The 17,235-nt window shown below is 35.3% G+C and overlaps 1 protein-coding gene and 1 non-coding gene across 2 annotated transcripts; one reads left to right on the top strand and one right to left on the bottom strand.

Moving 5' to 3' along the window:
• Positions 1-4,276: 4,276 nt before the first annotated feature.
• Positions 4,277-4,383, bottom strand: LOC113715285 (small nucleolar RNA R71). Its single transcript, XR_003453921.1, has one exon. It is a non-coding gene; the product is annotated as a small nucleolar RNA R71 (small nucleolar RNA).
• A 199-nt stretch (positions 4,384-4,582) lies between these two features.
• Positions 4,583-11,137, top strand: LOC113713922 (uncharacterized). The gene is made up of 4 exons (XM_072068634.1): positions 4,583-4,703; positions 4,809-5,293; positions 5,411-6,362; positions 10,920-11,137. Exons 1-4 carry the CDS (start codon positions 4,583-4,585, stop codon positions 11,135-11,137), a joined length of 1,776 nt encoding a protein of 591 aa, XP_071924735.1.
• The last annotated feature ends 6,098 nt before the right edge of the window (positions 11,138-17,235 follow it).

Here is a 17,235-nt window from a genome sequence, read left to right as displayed (position 1 = left end):
TCTTCTCTTGTTGAGTATTCGTTTGAAGCTTCTTGTGATGAGTGCGATATCATTGTCATCACCTTCTGCATTATCTTCATTTAGGGAGGCAGAATGATCTTCATTTTGAAATGTCTGTAGAGCAATGCTCCTTCTTACTTTCGCATCCTCATCCTCTTGCATTTTGGACTTAAGCTTCAGCTCATAAGATGTTAGAGAATTAATAAGAGATTCAATAGACATGATATTCAAATCTTTAGCCTCCTCAATAGCAGTCACTTTATTTTTCCAATCATTGGACAAGGCATTCAGGATTTTTCTATTTTTCTCACCAAGAGAATATTCTTTTTCCAGCACCTCTAAATCTTTAATGAGGTCATTGAATCTACAATACATCTCATCAATGTTTTCATCAGATTGCATCTTGAAAGATTTATACTTTGTAACTAAAATGGACTTCTTTTGTTCTCTAACATTCTCACTACCTTCATGAATTTCTCTCAATTTATCCCAAATTTTCTTGGCTGACTTGGAGCTCTTGACTTTAATCGATTCATTTGAGTCTAAAGTACAATATAACACATTCATGACTTTTGCATTTAATGTGAGATGAGCTCTATCCGCAGCAGTCAGTTCACTTCTTGTTTTTGGTCTAGATCTCTGAATATTTTCATCTATAAGAGAGGTATCATGTGGACCTTCACTGATAATAAACCACAATTCAATATCAATAGATTGCAAAAAAATAATCATTCTTTCTTTCCAACTCATATAATTTGACCCATTAAATATAGGTGGTTTAATAACAGAATGTCCTTCAAAAAACATAGCATTGTTGGTTGTCATCTTTACTCCAAAGTCGATTGAGCTTAATCTCTAGGAGACCAAGCTCTGATACCAATTGTAAGGCCCGAAAACAACCACTTTTCTAGGCGACCACACAATGGAGCAGTTGATGAGAAAGCACAAGTGCTTGTGAGTAGAAGAGATAAACAAAGTACAGATTTCAAACGTAACAATAAATAAATAAAAAGGAAAGAATAGCAAACCAATTAACTACCCAACTCCTCTTGAGCTTATAGGTTAATTCAAACAAACTACTTCAAGTTGATGAATTACAATCACTTTTGTGTACAAAGGAAGGTTCACCTCCTCCTTGCCCCGAACTCCACTCGGTCAAGCCAGGACATTTTACTATCCCTCAGGACAACCCTCACAGAGCTACACTCATGAAGAATTCACTCACAAATGAAAAGTTTATAATGAATCTCATACCACTAAAACTAGAAATCTTCTTTGAAGAATATTTTCTTACTAAAATCTCTCTAAATCTTTTGCATTTTCAATGTGCCAAAGTTGTTTGAAGTGTCTGACCAACCACTATTTATATAGGACCAAAAAAGTGCCTAATTAATGCTTCCAATGAATAGAAAGTAGCTGAACAGTCAACTAGCCGTTGGTAGTGTCGGACGTCCGATAGCTCTGTTTTATGCGTCCGACAGCAGGCAGTGAATTTGAGAAATTTTCTTCAATTCTTTCGGACGTCCGGTATGTTGGTTTTCTGCGTCCGAAGGTATGATGTAAAACTGAAAAATTTTCTTCAAATCTTTCGGATGTCCGGTAGGTTGATTTTCTGCATCCGAAGTGACGCAACGATTATCGGACGTCCGATCCTGACTTCTTGAGCGTCCGACAGCTTCAGCATACTTTGTCCCCTTTCAATTGCACTTGTTCATGGAATCAAATAACTTCAAAACTGAAAGTATATCTTGAAAAAATATTAGTATCATCCATTTGTTTTGTAAACATCAAAAAATAGGGATCAAGATCAACAAAATCATAATCGAACCACACACACATACCAGTAACAACTCTAAAGAAAAAAATGAAATTACTTGCACAAATAACATTATCACCGTTGATAAGTGAATATTTAACGTACATTTTATAAAAGTTTGGCATGAACTTTTGTTATATTTTAAGAGGATTAAAACCATATTTGAACTCTTTTTAGTGCTAATTGCTTAAGTGTTGTTTGAGTAATCAAAACTTGCTAAATGAGTGGATTAATGTTTTAATTTGTGATATTTTGAAGGATACTGATATGTGAAATTCATGTACAAGATAAAGAAAAAGCAAGGATCATCTAGAGGATAAAATACAAAAGAAACGAGGAGCAAAAATAAAGGAAAAAAGAAGGAATTGAAAATTTAAAAATTGAAATACATGGATTCGAGCTCGGATCCATGTGCACAAGGGCGATCCGAGCCCTCGTCTGTACTTCTGGAACAGTGGATTCGAGGTCAGTCGATCCGAGCTCGGATCCAGGTGAGAAAGGTCTTGGATCACACTAAAGCCCTCGAATCCAAGGCTCGGATCGGCCTCTCTCCTGTGCAAGTGGCACAATCGATTTTCTTACTTTTCACACTACTTTTCAACTATCTTTGGTGAGAAAATTCGATCGCACATGCTTCTAGAGCAAAAATAAGGACAATATGATTTATTGTCAAGTCAAAACTATATTTCTTTTGACTTTCTTAACAAATTTGAGGTTTTTGGAATCATGAGGGGAGAAAAAGAGAACTTTCCATCAGCTTTTATGGAGAACAAGAGGGAGAAGTCTAGGGGTAGCTAGTTTTCTTCTTGTAACATTTTCTCTCTAGCTAGAAGTTCTTGAAAGAGCACTTGGAGCCTTCATATTAGAATTATTTTCAATGCAAGACATAGCAGAAATCGGAGGGTTTCACCATTAACTTGGCTAAGTTTTTCTTAACTTTCTTGTACTTGTAACTTGAGATGTTTTTTATTAATGAGGTTATGAGTTTAATTGTTATATCATCCATGAGTAACTAATTTTCTATATCTAGAGAGTAGATAAAACTTATGGCCAAGTGATATGAATTGAATGTGACTTACATTTGTTATATCTTGTAATAACTTGTCTACTTGTGCATGAGTGATTACTTGTTGTTGTTTGATCACCAATAACAAGATTATAGTTGTTATTACTCATTGAGAAATAGTAATAAAAATGGAATGACATGAGTAGAACTAAAGTTGTATGTTCATGAGAATAGAAATACATTCAAGTGGATGAAATCTGCATTTCATGCATGAACAAGAACAGGGTTAGTTATTTACCAAGAAATTAGGAAAAACTAAGATTTTCTAGACCATTATTATCATGAGAATGAGATTTTGGTATTTCTTTGGAAATGAATCCCTGGTTAAATAAGAATAGTAACAAGTGTTAAGTTCATTAAATCAGATCTTTTGTGCAATAAGTGGAATCTATTTCCCTAGATTTAAATTTTTAGTGAAAAATCTCCATTTGCAACTTGCATTTATTAACTCAGAATTGTAGACAGTAGCAATATCATTTCTCTACTCAAATTCATTATAAGTCTAAATAATAGAGAAAATAAGGATCTAGTACTTGTAGACATTGCTCCTCGTGAGATCGACCCGATACATGCCCTATATTATTTGATTAACCTGTATACTTACAGACAATGAGTATAAATTGGATTTAAACTTGCACTTATATTAAAAACTCGACAAGTTTTTGGCGTCATTGCCGGGGAGCGGCAATATTAGGGCCTAATAATCTCTATTAATTTAGACAGCTTTACTCTTATTAGTTAAGCTGTTTATAGTTATTTTTGTATTTTAATCAGTTTTTGATAATTGAAGCTGCATAATCTCTCTTATTTCTATTTGTAGTGTATGGAGCGAGCATCTCCGGAAGTTGCACCTTTTGATCCTGAAATTGAGAGAACACTAGTAGACAAAGGAGGCATACACCACAACAAGAGGAACAAGAGGTTTGGCAACCGATAGAGGAAATCTTAATAGAGCTACCATTTGAAGAAGAGATAGCCGAAAACGAGGCAAATAGACGAGTTCTACGAGATTTTGCTCTATCGGGGACACAAGGATCTCAAACAAGCATAGCAAGACCTACGGTAAATGCTAACAATTTTGAAATTAAACCATCACTTATCCAAATGGTTCAACAATCTTAATTTGGAGGTAATGCAGTAGAAGATCCTAATTCACACTAGGAGGTAATGCAGTAGAAGATCCTAATTCACACTTAGCTACATTTTTGAAAATATGTGATACAATTAAAATGAATGGAGTTAGTGATGATGCTATAAAGCTAAGCTTGTTTCCATTTTCATTAAGAGATAAGGCTAAGATTTGGTTACACTCTCATGCTCCTAACACTTTCACCACATGGAATGATTTATCAAGAGCATTCTTAAATAAGTATTTTTCATCGGGCAAGACTGCTAAGCTTAGAATGAATATCACTAGTTTTAGCGAATTAGAGGGTGAATCATTATATGAGGCATGGGAAAGATTTAGAAATTTTCTACGAAAATATCCACATCATGAACTGGCCAATTAGCTAATCATACAAACCTTCTATAATGGTTTATCTTTTTTTACTAAAGCTATGATTGATGCAGTTTCAGGTGGAGCTTTAATGGGTAAATCACCCCAAGAATCTTAGAATTTGATAAAAGAAATGACCTCAAATAACTACCAATGGGCCAATGAGAGAGGTAATATAAGACGTCACGCAGGTGTGATAGAAATGGACACTCTTAATATGCTGAGTGCTCAAATGAATAATGTGATGAAGTTGCTAAGTAGACAAGGTGGAGTTGGTTCAAGTTCATCTAATGCACATGTAGCTTATTGTTCTATATGTGGAGGTGAGCATGATGTTAATGAATGTGCTGATTCTGAATAGGTACAATTTGTCAACAATTATAATCGTAATGCTCAAAATAATCCCTATTCGAACACTTATAATCCAGGATGGAGACATCATCCAAATTTTGAATTGAAAGACCAAGGCAATCAACCAAACCCAATCAATCCACTAGGATTCCAACCGAGGCAATCACAAGCTGAAACCAAACCTGATTGGGAGATTGCAGTGAAAAAACTCGCAAAGGTTACTTCGGACAGATTTGAGCGAGTAGAAGGAAGACTGGACCAACGTACTACAATGTACAGGAATGTAGAGATTCAAATTGGTCAAATTGCAAGTGCCTTGACCAATCGAAATCAAGGAGAACTACCTAGCAAAACGGAGGTTAACCCCAAGGAGCATGTTAAGGCCATTACTCTTCGTAGTGGTAAACAATTAGAAGATCATCCAGTGGTGGAGGTTGAGAAAGGTGAGAGTGAAAAACAAGAAGAAAAACAGAGGAACCAAGAAGCGATAGTAGAGGAAAATAGCCGGGAGAAACCAAGAGAAAGTCAACCATCATCTTCCACTACTATTCCGATACCTCCTGTGATTCCATTTCCACAAAGACTCAAGCAGAATAAGTTTGATAAAGATTTTGAAAAATTTATTAAAATTTTCAAACAACTGCATATTAACATTCCTTTTGCAGATGTTATTTTGCAGATTCTCTCATATGCGACATTTCTCAAGAAAATCATGACTCGAAAAAAAAAGTTGAAGGACTGCAAAACCATAGCATTAATGGAGGAGTGTAATGCAATCATACAAAATAAGTTACCACCGAAATTGAAGGATCCGGGGAGTTTTTCTATACTTTGCACCATAGGTAACATTGACTTTTCTAAAGAATTGTGTGATATTGGTACTAGTGTATCATTAATTTCTTTAACGGCAGCTAGACAATTGGATTTGCATGAGTTTAAACGCACTAATATTACCTTGCAACTAACGGACAAGTCTATTAGATATCCATTGAGAGGATTGGAGAATGTATTGATAAAAGTTCAAAAATTTATCATTCCAGTGGATTTTGTGGTTTTAGATATGGAAGAAGACATGTCTATGCCGATTATTGTAGGTGTGCCATTTATAGCTACTGTAGGTACTATTATTGATGTCAAAAATGGCAAACTCAAGTTTCAAGTAGATGAAGAAAAGGTAGAATTTAATTTGAATGAAATGAAAAAATACCCCGTTTTCACTGATCATGCTTATTCTATTGGCACAATTGATAAACTAACTCAAGAGATGAGCCAAGTCAATTTTGACTTCGATCCTCTTGAGTATTGTTTAATGAGTTTAGGTATGCAAGGAGGTGATTGTGAAAAAATTGAAAAATTGGCCAAATATTTGGATTCTCAAGCACCATATAGAAGGAGTAATTTGTATGAAAGTCTTGGCCAAGGTAAAGGACTTCCACAGCCTTCGGAAGTTGAACTTCCAAAATTAGAGCTCAAACCACTTCCAACTCACTTAAGATATGAATTTCTTGGAGAAAATAGCACTTTACCTGTAATTGTTAGTGCTGACCTTGATAATGAGCAGTGTGAAAAGTTGTTAAGAGTTCTAAGAAGGCACAAGAAGGCAATCGGATGGACAATTTCAAACATTAAAGGTATAAATCCTTCTATATGCATGCATCACATTTTATTGGAGAACAATTGCAAACCAGTGGTGGAAATACAAAGAAAATCCAATCCAAATATGAAAGAGGTGGTAAGAAATGAAATTCTTAAGTGGCTTGACGCATGTATAGTCTTTTCTATCTCCGATAGCGTTTGGATTAGTCCAATTCATGTTATACCCGAAAAAGGTGAAGTAACTACAATTGTGGATAAAAATGATGAAATGATTCCATCTAAATTTGTGATTGGGTGGAGAGTGTGTATTGATTATCGTAAACTAAATATGGTAACAAGAAAAGATCATTTTTCTTTACCATTTATTGATCAATTATTGGAGCGAATAGCCGGATATGAATTTTACTGTTTTCTTGATGATTTTTCAGGATACAATCAAATAGCTATAACTCCGAAGGATCAAGAGAAGACCACATTTACATGTCCTTATGGCAGTTTTGCCTTTAAAAGGATGCCATTTGGTTTATACAATGCTCCTGCGACTTTTCAATGTTGCATGATGCCGATCTTTTCTGATTATATTGAGAAAATTATGGAGATATTTATGGATGATTTTTCTGTGTATGGTTCATCTTTTGACCATTATTTTCATAATTTGGAATTGATTTTGCAGAGATGTGAGGAGACAAATCTTGTACTAAATTGGGTGAAATGCCATTTTATAGTAAAAGAAAGAATTGTTTTAGGACACAAGATTTTCTCTAAAGAAATTGAGGTGGATAAAGCAAAAATTGAAGTTATCGAGCAATTGCCACATCCAACTAATGTCAAGGGGATAAGGAGTTTTTTAGAATATGCCGGCTTTTATAGACGCTTTATTAAGGATTTTTCTAAAATAGTAAAGCCGTTGTGTGATTTATTATGTAAAAATACCCCGTTTCAATTTAATAATAATTGTTTGGTTGCTTTTGAAAAGTTGAAGAAAGAATTGGTTTCTGCTTGGTCACTACCATTCTAATTGATGTACGATGCAAGTGACTATGCAGTTGGAGCAGTTTTGGGGCAAAAGAAAGAAGGGAGGTTGCACGTCATTCATTATGCTAACAAGTTGTTAAATGAGGCACAACTCAATTATGCAACAACGAAAAAAGAGGTATTGGCGGTGATATTTGCTTTAGATAAATTTAGATCCTATTTAGTAGGATCTAAAGTTATCATATACACGGACTATTCGACTCTTAAATACTTGCTACATAAGAAAGATGCAAAACCTAGACTAATTCGGTGAATTCTTTTGTTGTAAGAATTTGATGTAAAAATAAAAGACAAAAAGGGAACGGAAAACCTCGTAGCGGATCACCTATCACGCTTGGAATATATCCCAGTCAAGGATCAAGTTCCTATTCAAGAGAATTTTTCGGATGAGTTTGTCTTAGCAATTATCAATTCTTCATGGTATGCAGATATTGCTAATTATTTGGTAAGTGAAGAGATTCCAAAGGGGTTTAATTATTATCAAAAGAAGAAATTTTTGCATGATGTCAAAAGTTACTTTTGGGAGGAACCATTGTTATATAGACATTGTGCCAATGGTATAGTGCACAGATGTATTTCCGAATATAAGGTACATAATGTTTTATATCATTGTCACAACCTTGAAATAGGTTGGCATTTTAGCACTTCAAAAACTGTAGCAAAGGTATGGCAATCAGGGTTTTATTGGCCAACTATGTATAAAGATATTAGGGAATATGTTAAAAGTTGTGATGCATGCCAAAGAACTGAAAATATATCTCGTAAAAATGAAATGTCCCTAACTACTTTCTTAGAAGTTGAGTTATTTGATGTGTGGAGTATTGATTTTATGGAACTACTCCCTAGTTCTTTTAATAATAAGTACATATTAGTAGCAGTGGATTATATTTCTAAATGGGTAGAGGCAATCGTTTCACCTACTAATGATTCTAAAGTTGTACTCCGATTCCTTAAAAAGAACATTTTTTGTAGATTTGCCATACCTAAGGCCATAGTAAATGATGAAGGAAAACATTTCTGTAACAAGCAACTTGATTCTTTATTATTTAAATATGGTTGTAGGCACAAGATATCACTTCCGTACCATCCTCAGGCCAACGGACAAGCGGAGTTAGCTAATCGAGATATAAAGCTCATTCTGGAGAAAATCGTGAATAAATCACGGAAAGATTGGGTTACAAAGCTAGATGATGCACTATGGGCTTACCGAATGGCATTTAAGACACCCTTAGGGATGTCGCCGTATCGCTTAGTCTATGAAAAAACTTGTCACTTACCTGTAGAGATTGAACATAAAGCTTATTGAGCTATTAAACCAATTAACATGGATTTTAATCTTGCAGGAAGAAGGAGGCTACTTGAATTAACTGAATTGAAGGAACACCGGCTACATACTTATGAAAATGCCAAAATTTATAAAGAGAAGATCAAATATTGGCATGATAAGCATATTATTCCTAAACAATTCTAGGTAGGGTAAAAAGTGCTTTTATTTAACTCACGCCTGAGATTGTTTCTAGGAAAATTGAAATCAAGGTGGTCGGGACCATTTGAAGTCAGTCAAATATTCCCTTATGGAGCTGTTGAAGTGGCAAATTCAAGAAAAGAAAAGTTTAAGATCAATGGACAACGATTAAAACCCTACTTAGCTGGTGAAATCGTTCCCAAGGAACTTATATGTCACTTGGGTGATTCTTCTTCAAATTGAGAATTCAACCCTCGAGTCGAGCCAACGACTATAAACAAAAGCGCTAGTTGAGAGGCGACCCAATGATTTATTTAGTTTAATGTGTTTTTAATGTGTTTTTCATTAATTGGTATGATTTTTAATGTTTTAGTTATTTGTAGGGGGTTACCGGATGATGAACGTCCATCTTGGAGGTGCATTTGAAGAACGATCGTAAAAAGGGAAGTTTTCCTATTGGATTTTGGTTTAAATGTCCAAATTTCTAGTTCATATATCCAATATTGCACATTCATTATATTCAAGTGAGTTTTGGTGGTAACATGTTTATATATGCTCATTTACTCATTTGATGTGCATGTCATGCCTAAAAGTGTAATTTTAGTGTAAAAGTATCAAAATGATCAAAGAACCTCAACCCTTGATTTGCAAATTAGATGTCTTTGATGTGTTTTGAGAGGTTGGATTTAGTGTTTAGGGTATATTATACTTGCACGGAAGGTTAGAATTGATAAAAAGTTCGTTCAAAGCGTAATTTGGAATTGGTCAGAAAAAGGAGGAAAATTTGAAAAAAATTGCAGTTTTGCAATTAATGCAGAAAACAAGCGATTCGAGCTCGGATCCGAAAAATTTGAAAAAAATTGCAGTTTTGCAATTAATGCAGAAAACAAGCGATTCGAGCTCGGATCCGAAAATTTCCAGTCGGATCCGAGGGCTCGTCTGATCATCTGGAGCAACGGATCCTAGTCCTGATGGAACTGATTTGAGCTCGGTTCGTGAATATAGCAGAACCGAGACTTGGGTTCTGCATTTTTCCCGCTTTTTCCTATTTCTCTTCACCAAACCCTAGCCTCCTTTATTCAATCTCCCATTTTAACCACCAAACTTCCAATTTTTCACCATAAAAACATCTCCCTACCACTTGTGATCATTAACCCTTAACAATTTCGCATCAAAACATCATTCGAAAGGGATTTTAATCTTCTTCAAGAGCATTGGGGTTGACTGAAATTTTGCAATTTGTGGTCGAATTTGGGCTGTTTCTTTTCCATTTTTTGCATTATTATCATCCTCTACTATCACTCTATACATTTGAGGTAAGAATTTTCATCTTTCTTTGAAATTATACATTTCCTCATTCTTAATTTTTTTCTATTTTTCTATATATTTGGGAAATACATATATGTTGAAAATTCGTGGTATAATTGTGCTACATTGTGCTATCACATGTCATTGGAACTAATTCTATGCTTAGTATTGAGGAATTCGTGAATATGGTGACATCTTTTGTATAATTTTTCTCAATTATTAGGTTAAAGCACATTGTAATTTTTGCTTAAAATTCCTTGCTTCTTTGGATCAGTTTGAATTGTTTTTAAGAAATGGAGATTACTTTTGTGCCAATTAGAGGACAACATATGATTTTTTGCATAAATTGGTATGAATTCTTTGGGTAAAAATACTAAATGGTTCAATTTGAGCATGAAATTGGCATGAGCATTGAAATGTTACTTTTAGATGGTTTCCCAAGCTTGAATGTGTACCCAACAACTTTGCAAACCTATTGTATTTCTAGTTTTTACCTTTTTCTTGTTTAGTGTTTAAAATTTCAAGAAATAGAGTGGTGAGTGGATTTTTCAAGCCATGTGATACGATTTTGGATTGAAATGGACTTAATATATGTGCAATTTAGTTTGTGAATTGGTTAAGTATGATATAGTCTTGAATTTGTTGATGGTTAGCAGGGAGTTTCTTCCTTTTTCAAGGGGAAACTCTGCTGAAATTTTCTCAAATTACTTTCCAACATTTTTACAGTGTATTTTCAAGGGGTAAAGATTGCTTCTAATGTCCATTGATTTTCTTTTTCATATAGCGACCATGGTTCGCACACGAAGGGCTGTAGTTCGAACTCCTTCACCTTCTTCAAGTGAAGAGCGCACTTCTTCAATACTTGAGGAGTCACCAGTGGAGGAATCTCCTTCTCATGAGTCGCCGCCACGTTCACGGCATAAGAGGGCATCTACTAGCCACGAGGAGCCAACTCCAGATTATGATATCACACGCTTCACATCCTTAGAAAACCAACAGTAGTATGAGGCGGGCTTAGCCACGAAGATCATTATCGAAAAACACTTGGCACCAGAGGTAAATGATCATTATAAGGTCTCCACAGCATTTGGACAACTTGGATGGGCAAATATTCTAAAGTTGTTACGGCATTACTACTCTAACTTAGTCCGAGAGTTTTATGCCAATGTGGAGAACAAGTAGATCCACAGTGGAATTCAATTGTCTATTGGGTTCGAGGCAAGAGAGCGGCCATCCACCGGGAGACAATCGCCCGAATTGTCAAACTCAAGAACGAGGGAGAGGATGTTAAATAGACCAAGGAATTTAAGGCACGTGGTCCATAACAAGTGGGAGAAGCAGTGTCACGTCTTAAGCATCAATACCGTGAACGAGAAAGTTTGAAGAAGCTCCTCGAGGAAGTTCGAAGAAGCTCCTCGAGGAAGTTCGAAGAAGCTCCTCGTTTATGCCGATTCATTTGAGCCTAGGTACCACATTATTTTCTATCTCTTTATTTTTAATGTGGTATCTAAGAGAAGTGGCAAAAGGGAAGTACAAAATAGCGACCTATACTTTTTGGATAAGATGATGAATGGAATAGGTTGGCAGTTGACAGGAATTCCTCTCGACAGCATCACTATTAGCTATATGCATACCACAGCTCGCATGAGGGGCCAGCGAACCTGTTTTGGATTTCCTCGTCTTCTGTCCCTTCTTTTTGAGAAGCTCAAGATTCCTCTTGGAGTCGAGCGAGCCATTATAACTAAGGCTGCCGATGAAGTCAACGTCTCGTTACTCAAGTCCTTGGGCATCCCTACGGACTTTGGAACTCCTTTGGTTTGAGACGTTGGAGAAGCTTCAACCTCAACTCAGCCCCTACCTCATCCTCACCCGGAACAGGACGCTCAACAAACGGAGGCACAGCAAATTCGACCTCCTCCCATCCCACCTACACCACCTCCTCCGAGATCCAAGTGGCAAGAAGTCCTCAACGCTATCTATTGTATGGAGGCAAGGGTCATGGAGCGCATTGATCAACAGGAGCGATGGATGATGGAGCGACTCGAGAGGCATGATCGACGTCTTAAGGCGTTGGAGGACCATTTTCACATCTGCTGTTCGCCTACACCGATTCCTAAGCCGAGAGATAGCGAGCATGAAGCTTGTGAGAACGGTGGAGGCAATGAAGCAACTGAACTTGGTGGCCCCTCCACTTAATTTGCTTTGTTTAATTTTTTTATTTAATTTTTACTTTTTCTTTGTTATCTGGTGATAACTTTTGTATTAACTTATTATTGTGTTTTTTTTTTTACATTAACGCTTTTGGGATCATCTCACCTCCCTATGGCTATGAATCTTTCCCCTATTGCAGACTAGTAGCTGTTGAGATGATATGGATGTTCGTGATGTTCATGACCTCAAATGCATCAACACTTCTTCATAGGGGAGTACTAGTTTCTTTTTCCTTCTTTCACAATGAGAACATTATGAATTTCAAGTGTAGGGGGGATTACTTTGTCTTATGGCTTGATTGTGTCTTGAAATGCATGTTTTTATTTGATTATGGCTTAGAAATATTGGCATGAGGATAATTTTCTTGAAATTGGGAATGTTGACAGAGAGTTTTGTCAACTTATAAAGGAAAACTCTATCAACATTTTTCAAAATTTTTCCAATATTTCATTACAACCAAAATGCCTCAAATATTTGCACTTTTATGGGCCAAATTGTTCTAAGTTTAAGTGTCTAATTCTTCCATTTGTTGAAATATTATATGTATTTTGGGAAGATTTATTTCTCATTTAACCTGGAATTAATTATTATGCAATTAGGATTTTTGCATTTTAGAAAGTATATCTGATTAAGTAAGGAAAATTATGCCGATAAGTTTACATGTTTAATACGATTTCTCCTCTATACTTAATTTCATAAGTAAATGATTGATATAGTCAAAAAGAAGCCATACTCGTCCTTTAATTATTCTTATACATTTTCAATGAGGGAATAAAATAAATAAATAATAATAAATAAATAAATAAATAATATATATAATATATATATATATATATTCTACTCCAATAATTCTCGTGCCAAGTAACCGGAGGTTGGCATTTACAAATGTCGATATTCGCGTAAAAAGGTATTTGAATTAACAGTATGCATAGCAACTTGAATAAATAAAATGTTGAGTAACCGGAGATCTTCACCTAAAAGTGTCGATTTTCGCATAAAAAGGCATTATCACTATTTAAGTAAAATGAAGTGTGAATAATTCTCTCTTAGTTGTTAAATTTTGGAAAAAAAAATGGTTATAGGATGAGGAAAGCTATAAATTGACTATGTGATTTATTTATTTGTGAAATTAAGTCAGGATAAGAAATTAAGTTGAATTTGTTAAAATTGGGATATAATTATCTTTCTTTAACTTGATATTATGAGTATTTAGTGCAATCTGAATAAAGGCATAATGATTGGTTTCCAAGTCTTGAGGAATTAAATTGACAAAAGTATATTGTTTCATCTCTTGAATCATTGAAGTTGATTATGTGTGAATTGTTTGAGGACAAGCAATGATTCAAGTGTGGGGGAATTTGATAAGTGAATATTTAACGTACATTTTGTACAAGTTTGACATGAACTTTTGTTATATTTTGAGAGGATTAAAGCCATATTTGAACTTTTTTTTGTGCTAATTGCTTAAGTATTGTTTGAGTAATCAAAACTTGCTAAATGAGTGGATTAATGCTTTAATCTGTGATATTTTGAAGGATATTGATATGTAAAATTCATGTACAAGATAAAGAAAAAGCAATGATCATCTGGAGGATAAAGTACAAAAGAAACGAGGAGCAAAAATGAAGAAAAAAAGAAGGAATTGAAAATCTGGAAATTGAAGTACATGGATCCGAGCTCGGATCCCTGTGCACAAGGGCGATCCGAGCCCTCGTTTGTACTTCTGGAATAGTGGATCCAAGGTCAGTCGATCCGAGCTCGGATCCAGGTGAGAAAGGCCTCGAATCAGTTATGATCCGAGCTCGGCTCACAATAAAACCCTCGGATCCAAGGCTCGGATCTGCCTCTCTCCTATGCAAGTGGCACAGCCAATTTTCTTACTTTTCACACTACTTTCCAGCTATCTTTGGTGAGAAAATTCGGTGGCACATGCTTCTGAAGCAAAAAGAAGGACAATATGATTTATTATCAAGTCAAAACAATATTTCTTTTGACTTTCTTATCAAATTTGAGATTTTTGGAATCATGAGAAGGGAAAAGGAGAACTTTCCATCAGCTTTTATGGAGAACAAGAGGGAGAAGTCTAGGGGTAGCTAGTTTTCTTCTTGTAACATTTTCTCTCTAGTTAGAAGTTCTTAAAGGAGCACTTGAAGACTTCATATTGGAATCATTTTCAGTGCAAGACATAGCAGAAATTGGAGGGTTTCACCATTAACTTGGTTAAGATTTTCTTAACTTTTTTGTACTTGTAACTTGAGATATTTTTCATTAATAAAGTTATGAGTGTAATTGTTATATCATCCATGAGTAGTTAATTTTCTATATCTAGGGAGTAGTTGAAACTTATGGCCAAGTGATATAAATTGAATGTGACTTACATTTGTTATATCTTGTAATAACTTGTCTACTTGTGTATGAGTGATTACTTCTTGTTGTTTGATCACCAATAGCAAGATTATAGTTGTTATTACTCATTAAGAAATGGTAGTAAAAATGAAATGACATGAGTAGAGCTAGAGTTGTATGTTCATGAGTATAGAAATACATTCAAGTGGATGAAATCTGCATTTCATGCATGAACAAGAACAGAGTTAGTTATTTACCAAGAAATTAGGAAAAACTAAGCTGTTCTAGGCCATTATTATCATGAGAATGAGATTTTGGTATTTCTTTGAAAATGAATCCCTGGTTAAACAAGAGTAGTAACAAGTGTTAAGTTCATTAAATCAAATCTTTTGTGCCATAAGTGGAATCTATATTCCTAAATTTAAGTCTTTAGTGAAAAATCTCAATTTGTAGCTTGCATTTGTTAATTCAGAATTGTAGACAGTTGCAATATCATTTCTCTGCTCAAATTTATTATAAGTCTAAATAATAGAGAAAATAAGGACCTAGTACTTGTAGACATTGCTTCTCGTGGGATCGACCCGATACATGCCCTATATTATTTGATTGACCTGTATACTTTCAGATAACGGGTATAAAATTGGATTTAAACTTGCACTTATATTAAAAACCCAACAACCGTACAAGTCAAACACAAACTAGAGTTCATCAGATCATAACACAAGTTACAGTCAAGCAAAGCACGTACCAAGTTAAGGTCAATAAACAAAAGTAAACATGCGATTAACAAAAGTATATGCATCTCCAAGGCACAAACTCTTAAGTCTTATTCCCATAGTCCCATTACAAAAGATCAAAAATAGTGCTTCACTAGATTAATTGGAACTAGATAATTCCCGTTCCCTAACACTAGGATCCTCCGGCCACAATCTTCTCCACCTCTCTCTCTTAATTGTTGTGTCATCCTAGCCAAACAATTATTGGTTTCTTATAACTATTCACATGAAATATCGATTCGTTCTTATTCCCCGCAAATGGAGATCTCAACTTCTTAACATTACCCTCAACTCTTAAGTACTCGGGTACAAGAATCCGAAATAAGATAATTCACAACTCGAGCCGGCCGGTCCCAAGAGTAAATCACCACATTTGAAATTCCTACCCAACATATATATCTAAATTTTCCCAAGTATCAAGATAAAGGGTTTATACCTATCACATTCATGATTCACAGCTTACGCTTTAGAAGAGTACTTAAATCTTTACTCATTCACATAATAAGGACCATAACATCACTTGGCCCAAACTCATCCCGCGCAGAGACCACGCGAAGTGGCTCTGATACCACCTGTAACGCCCCCACTTTTCCCAAGGGCAAATCCAAAAGTATCTGCCTAACGCCTGCCCAACTCTCCCCAAGACTCGATACAAGTCAAATTTAAACTTAAAGGTACACAACCAATAATAAAATTCAAATTAAGAAAAATCTCTCCCTTAAATAAACTTCCAAGTCTTACATCACAAGTTATTAAAATTACTTCAATCTTCAAGCTTAAATATAACCCAAAAGAATATGTACTACAGTCATCTGCCATAATACAACTTAAAATTTTCAAGAGAAAACAACTTAGTACTATTCGCGAGTACTCTCGGTCTTGAACCCTGTTAAGGAAAATAAAAGCGTGGAATGAGCTAAACAACTCAGTGAAATTCCAAGACACACTAGCAGTTCTAATAAATTAAGTAAATTGAGCATAACGCACATACAGTTCAAGGTTGCACATTGACACATTAGAATGAAACCGTTATCATTGTATAGAAATAAACACACATTAAAAGGATACGGTGTTCACTTGGAACGATTTCAGTCCACTTCACCTTATAACTCCAGTGATCCCCTCGATTTGTCTGGCTATCACTTTATCCCTCCAGTGGTAATACTCGAGTATACCGATACAGTGGCTCAGTGTTCCAACCTACCCGATTGAGCCCAATTCTGGCTCGAGCAGGTTAGTAACCAAGGACAGGATCCAGTTCAGATTAGAGCTTACAACATGCGCAAATAATCAAGTAAATCGGTAAACGGTAGTAGTTCACGGTAAACGGTAGAAATTTACGGTTAAACGGTAGAAATTTATCATTTTAGTAGGTCGAGTGAGATAAAGTACACACTCGCCTTAAAACGGTGGACAGTAACATAGGAGCAATTATAGGGTGCACTTAACACTTAAGCACACAATAACTATGAAGTAAACATGTATCAAAACTGTTCAAGTTACATACACCTATAAGGAACACTCGCCGAAATCAGGAGTGTAAAACAAGAGCGAGGCAAGATCAAACGAGTTTCTTGGGATCATCTTGATCACCTAAGACATTTACAATTACAATTCACCTAGGTATTCAACCAAGGTCTAGTAGCATTCCCGCTACTCTCACTTAAGAGATAATGCGTTTAAATCGAATACAAATATCATTTAATAACTTAATCCATGAGGGTAGCATTTGAAAATATCTAAGAATACATTAATTCGAGTCAAATC

Source organism: Coffea arabica, chromosome 10c, assembly GCF_036785885.1.
Source record: "Coffea arabica cultivar ET-39 chromosome 10c, Coffea Arabica ET-39 HiFi, whole genome shotgun sequence".
NCBI lineage: Eukaryota > Viridiplantae > Streptophyta > Magnoliopsida > Gentianales > Rubiaceae > Coffea > Coffea arabica.
This window is presented reverse-complemented; position numbering and strand designations above follow the sequence as displayed.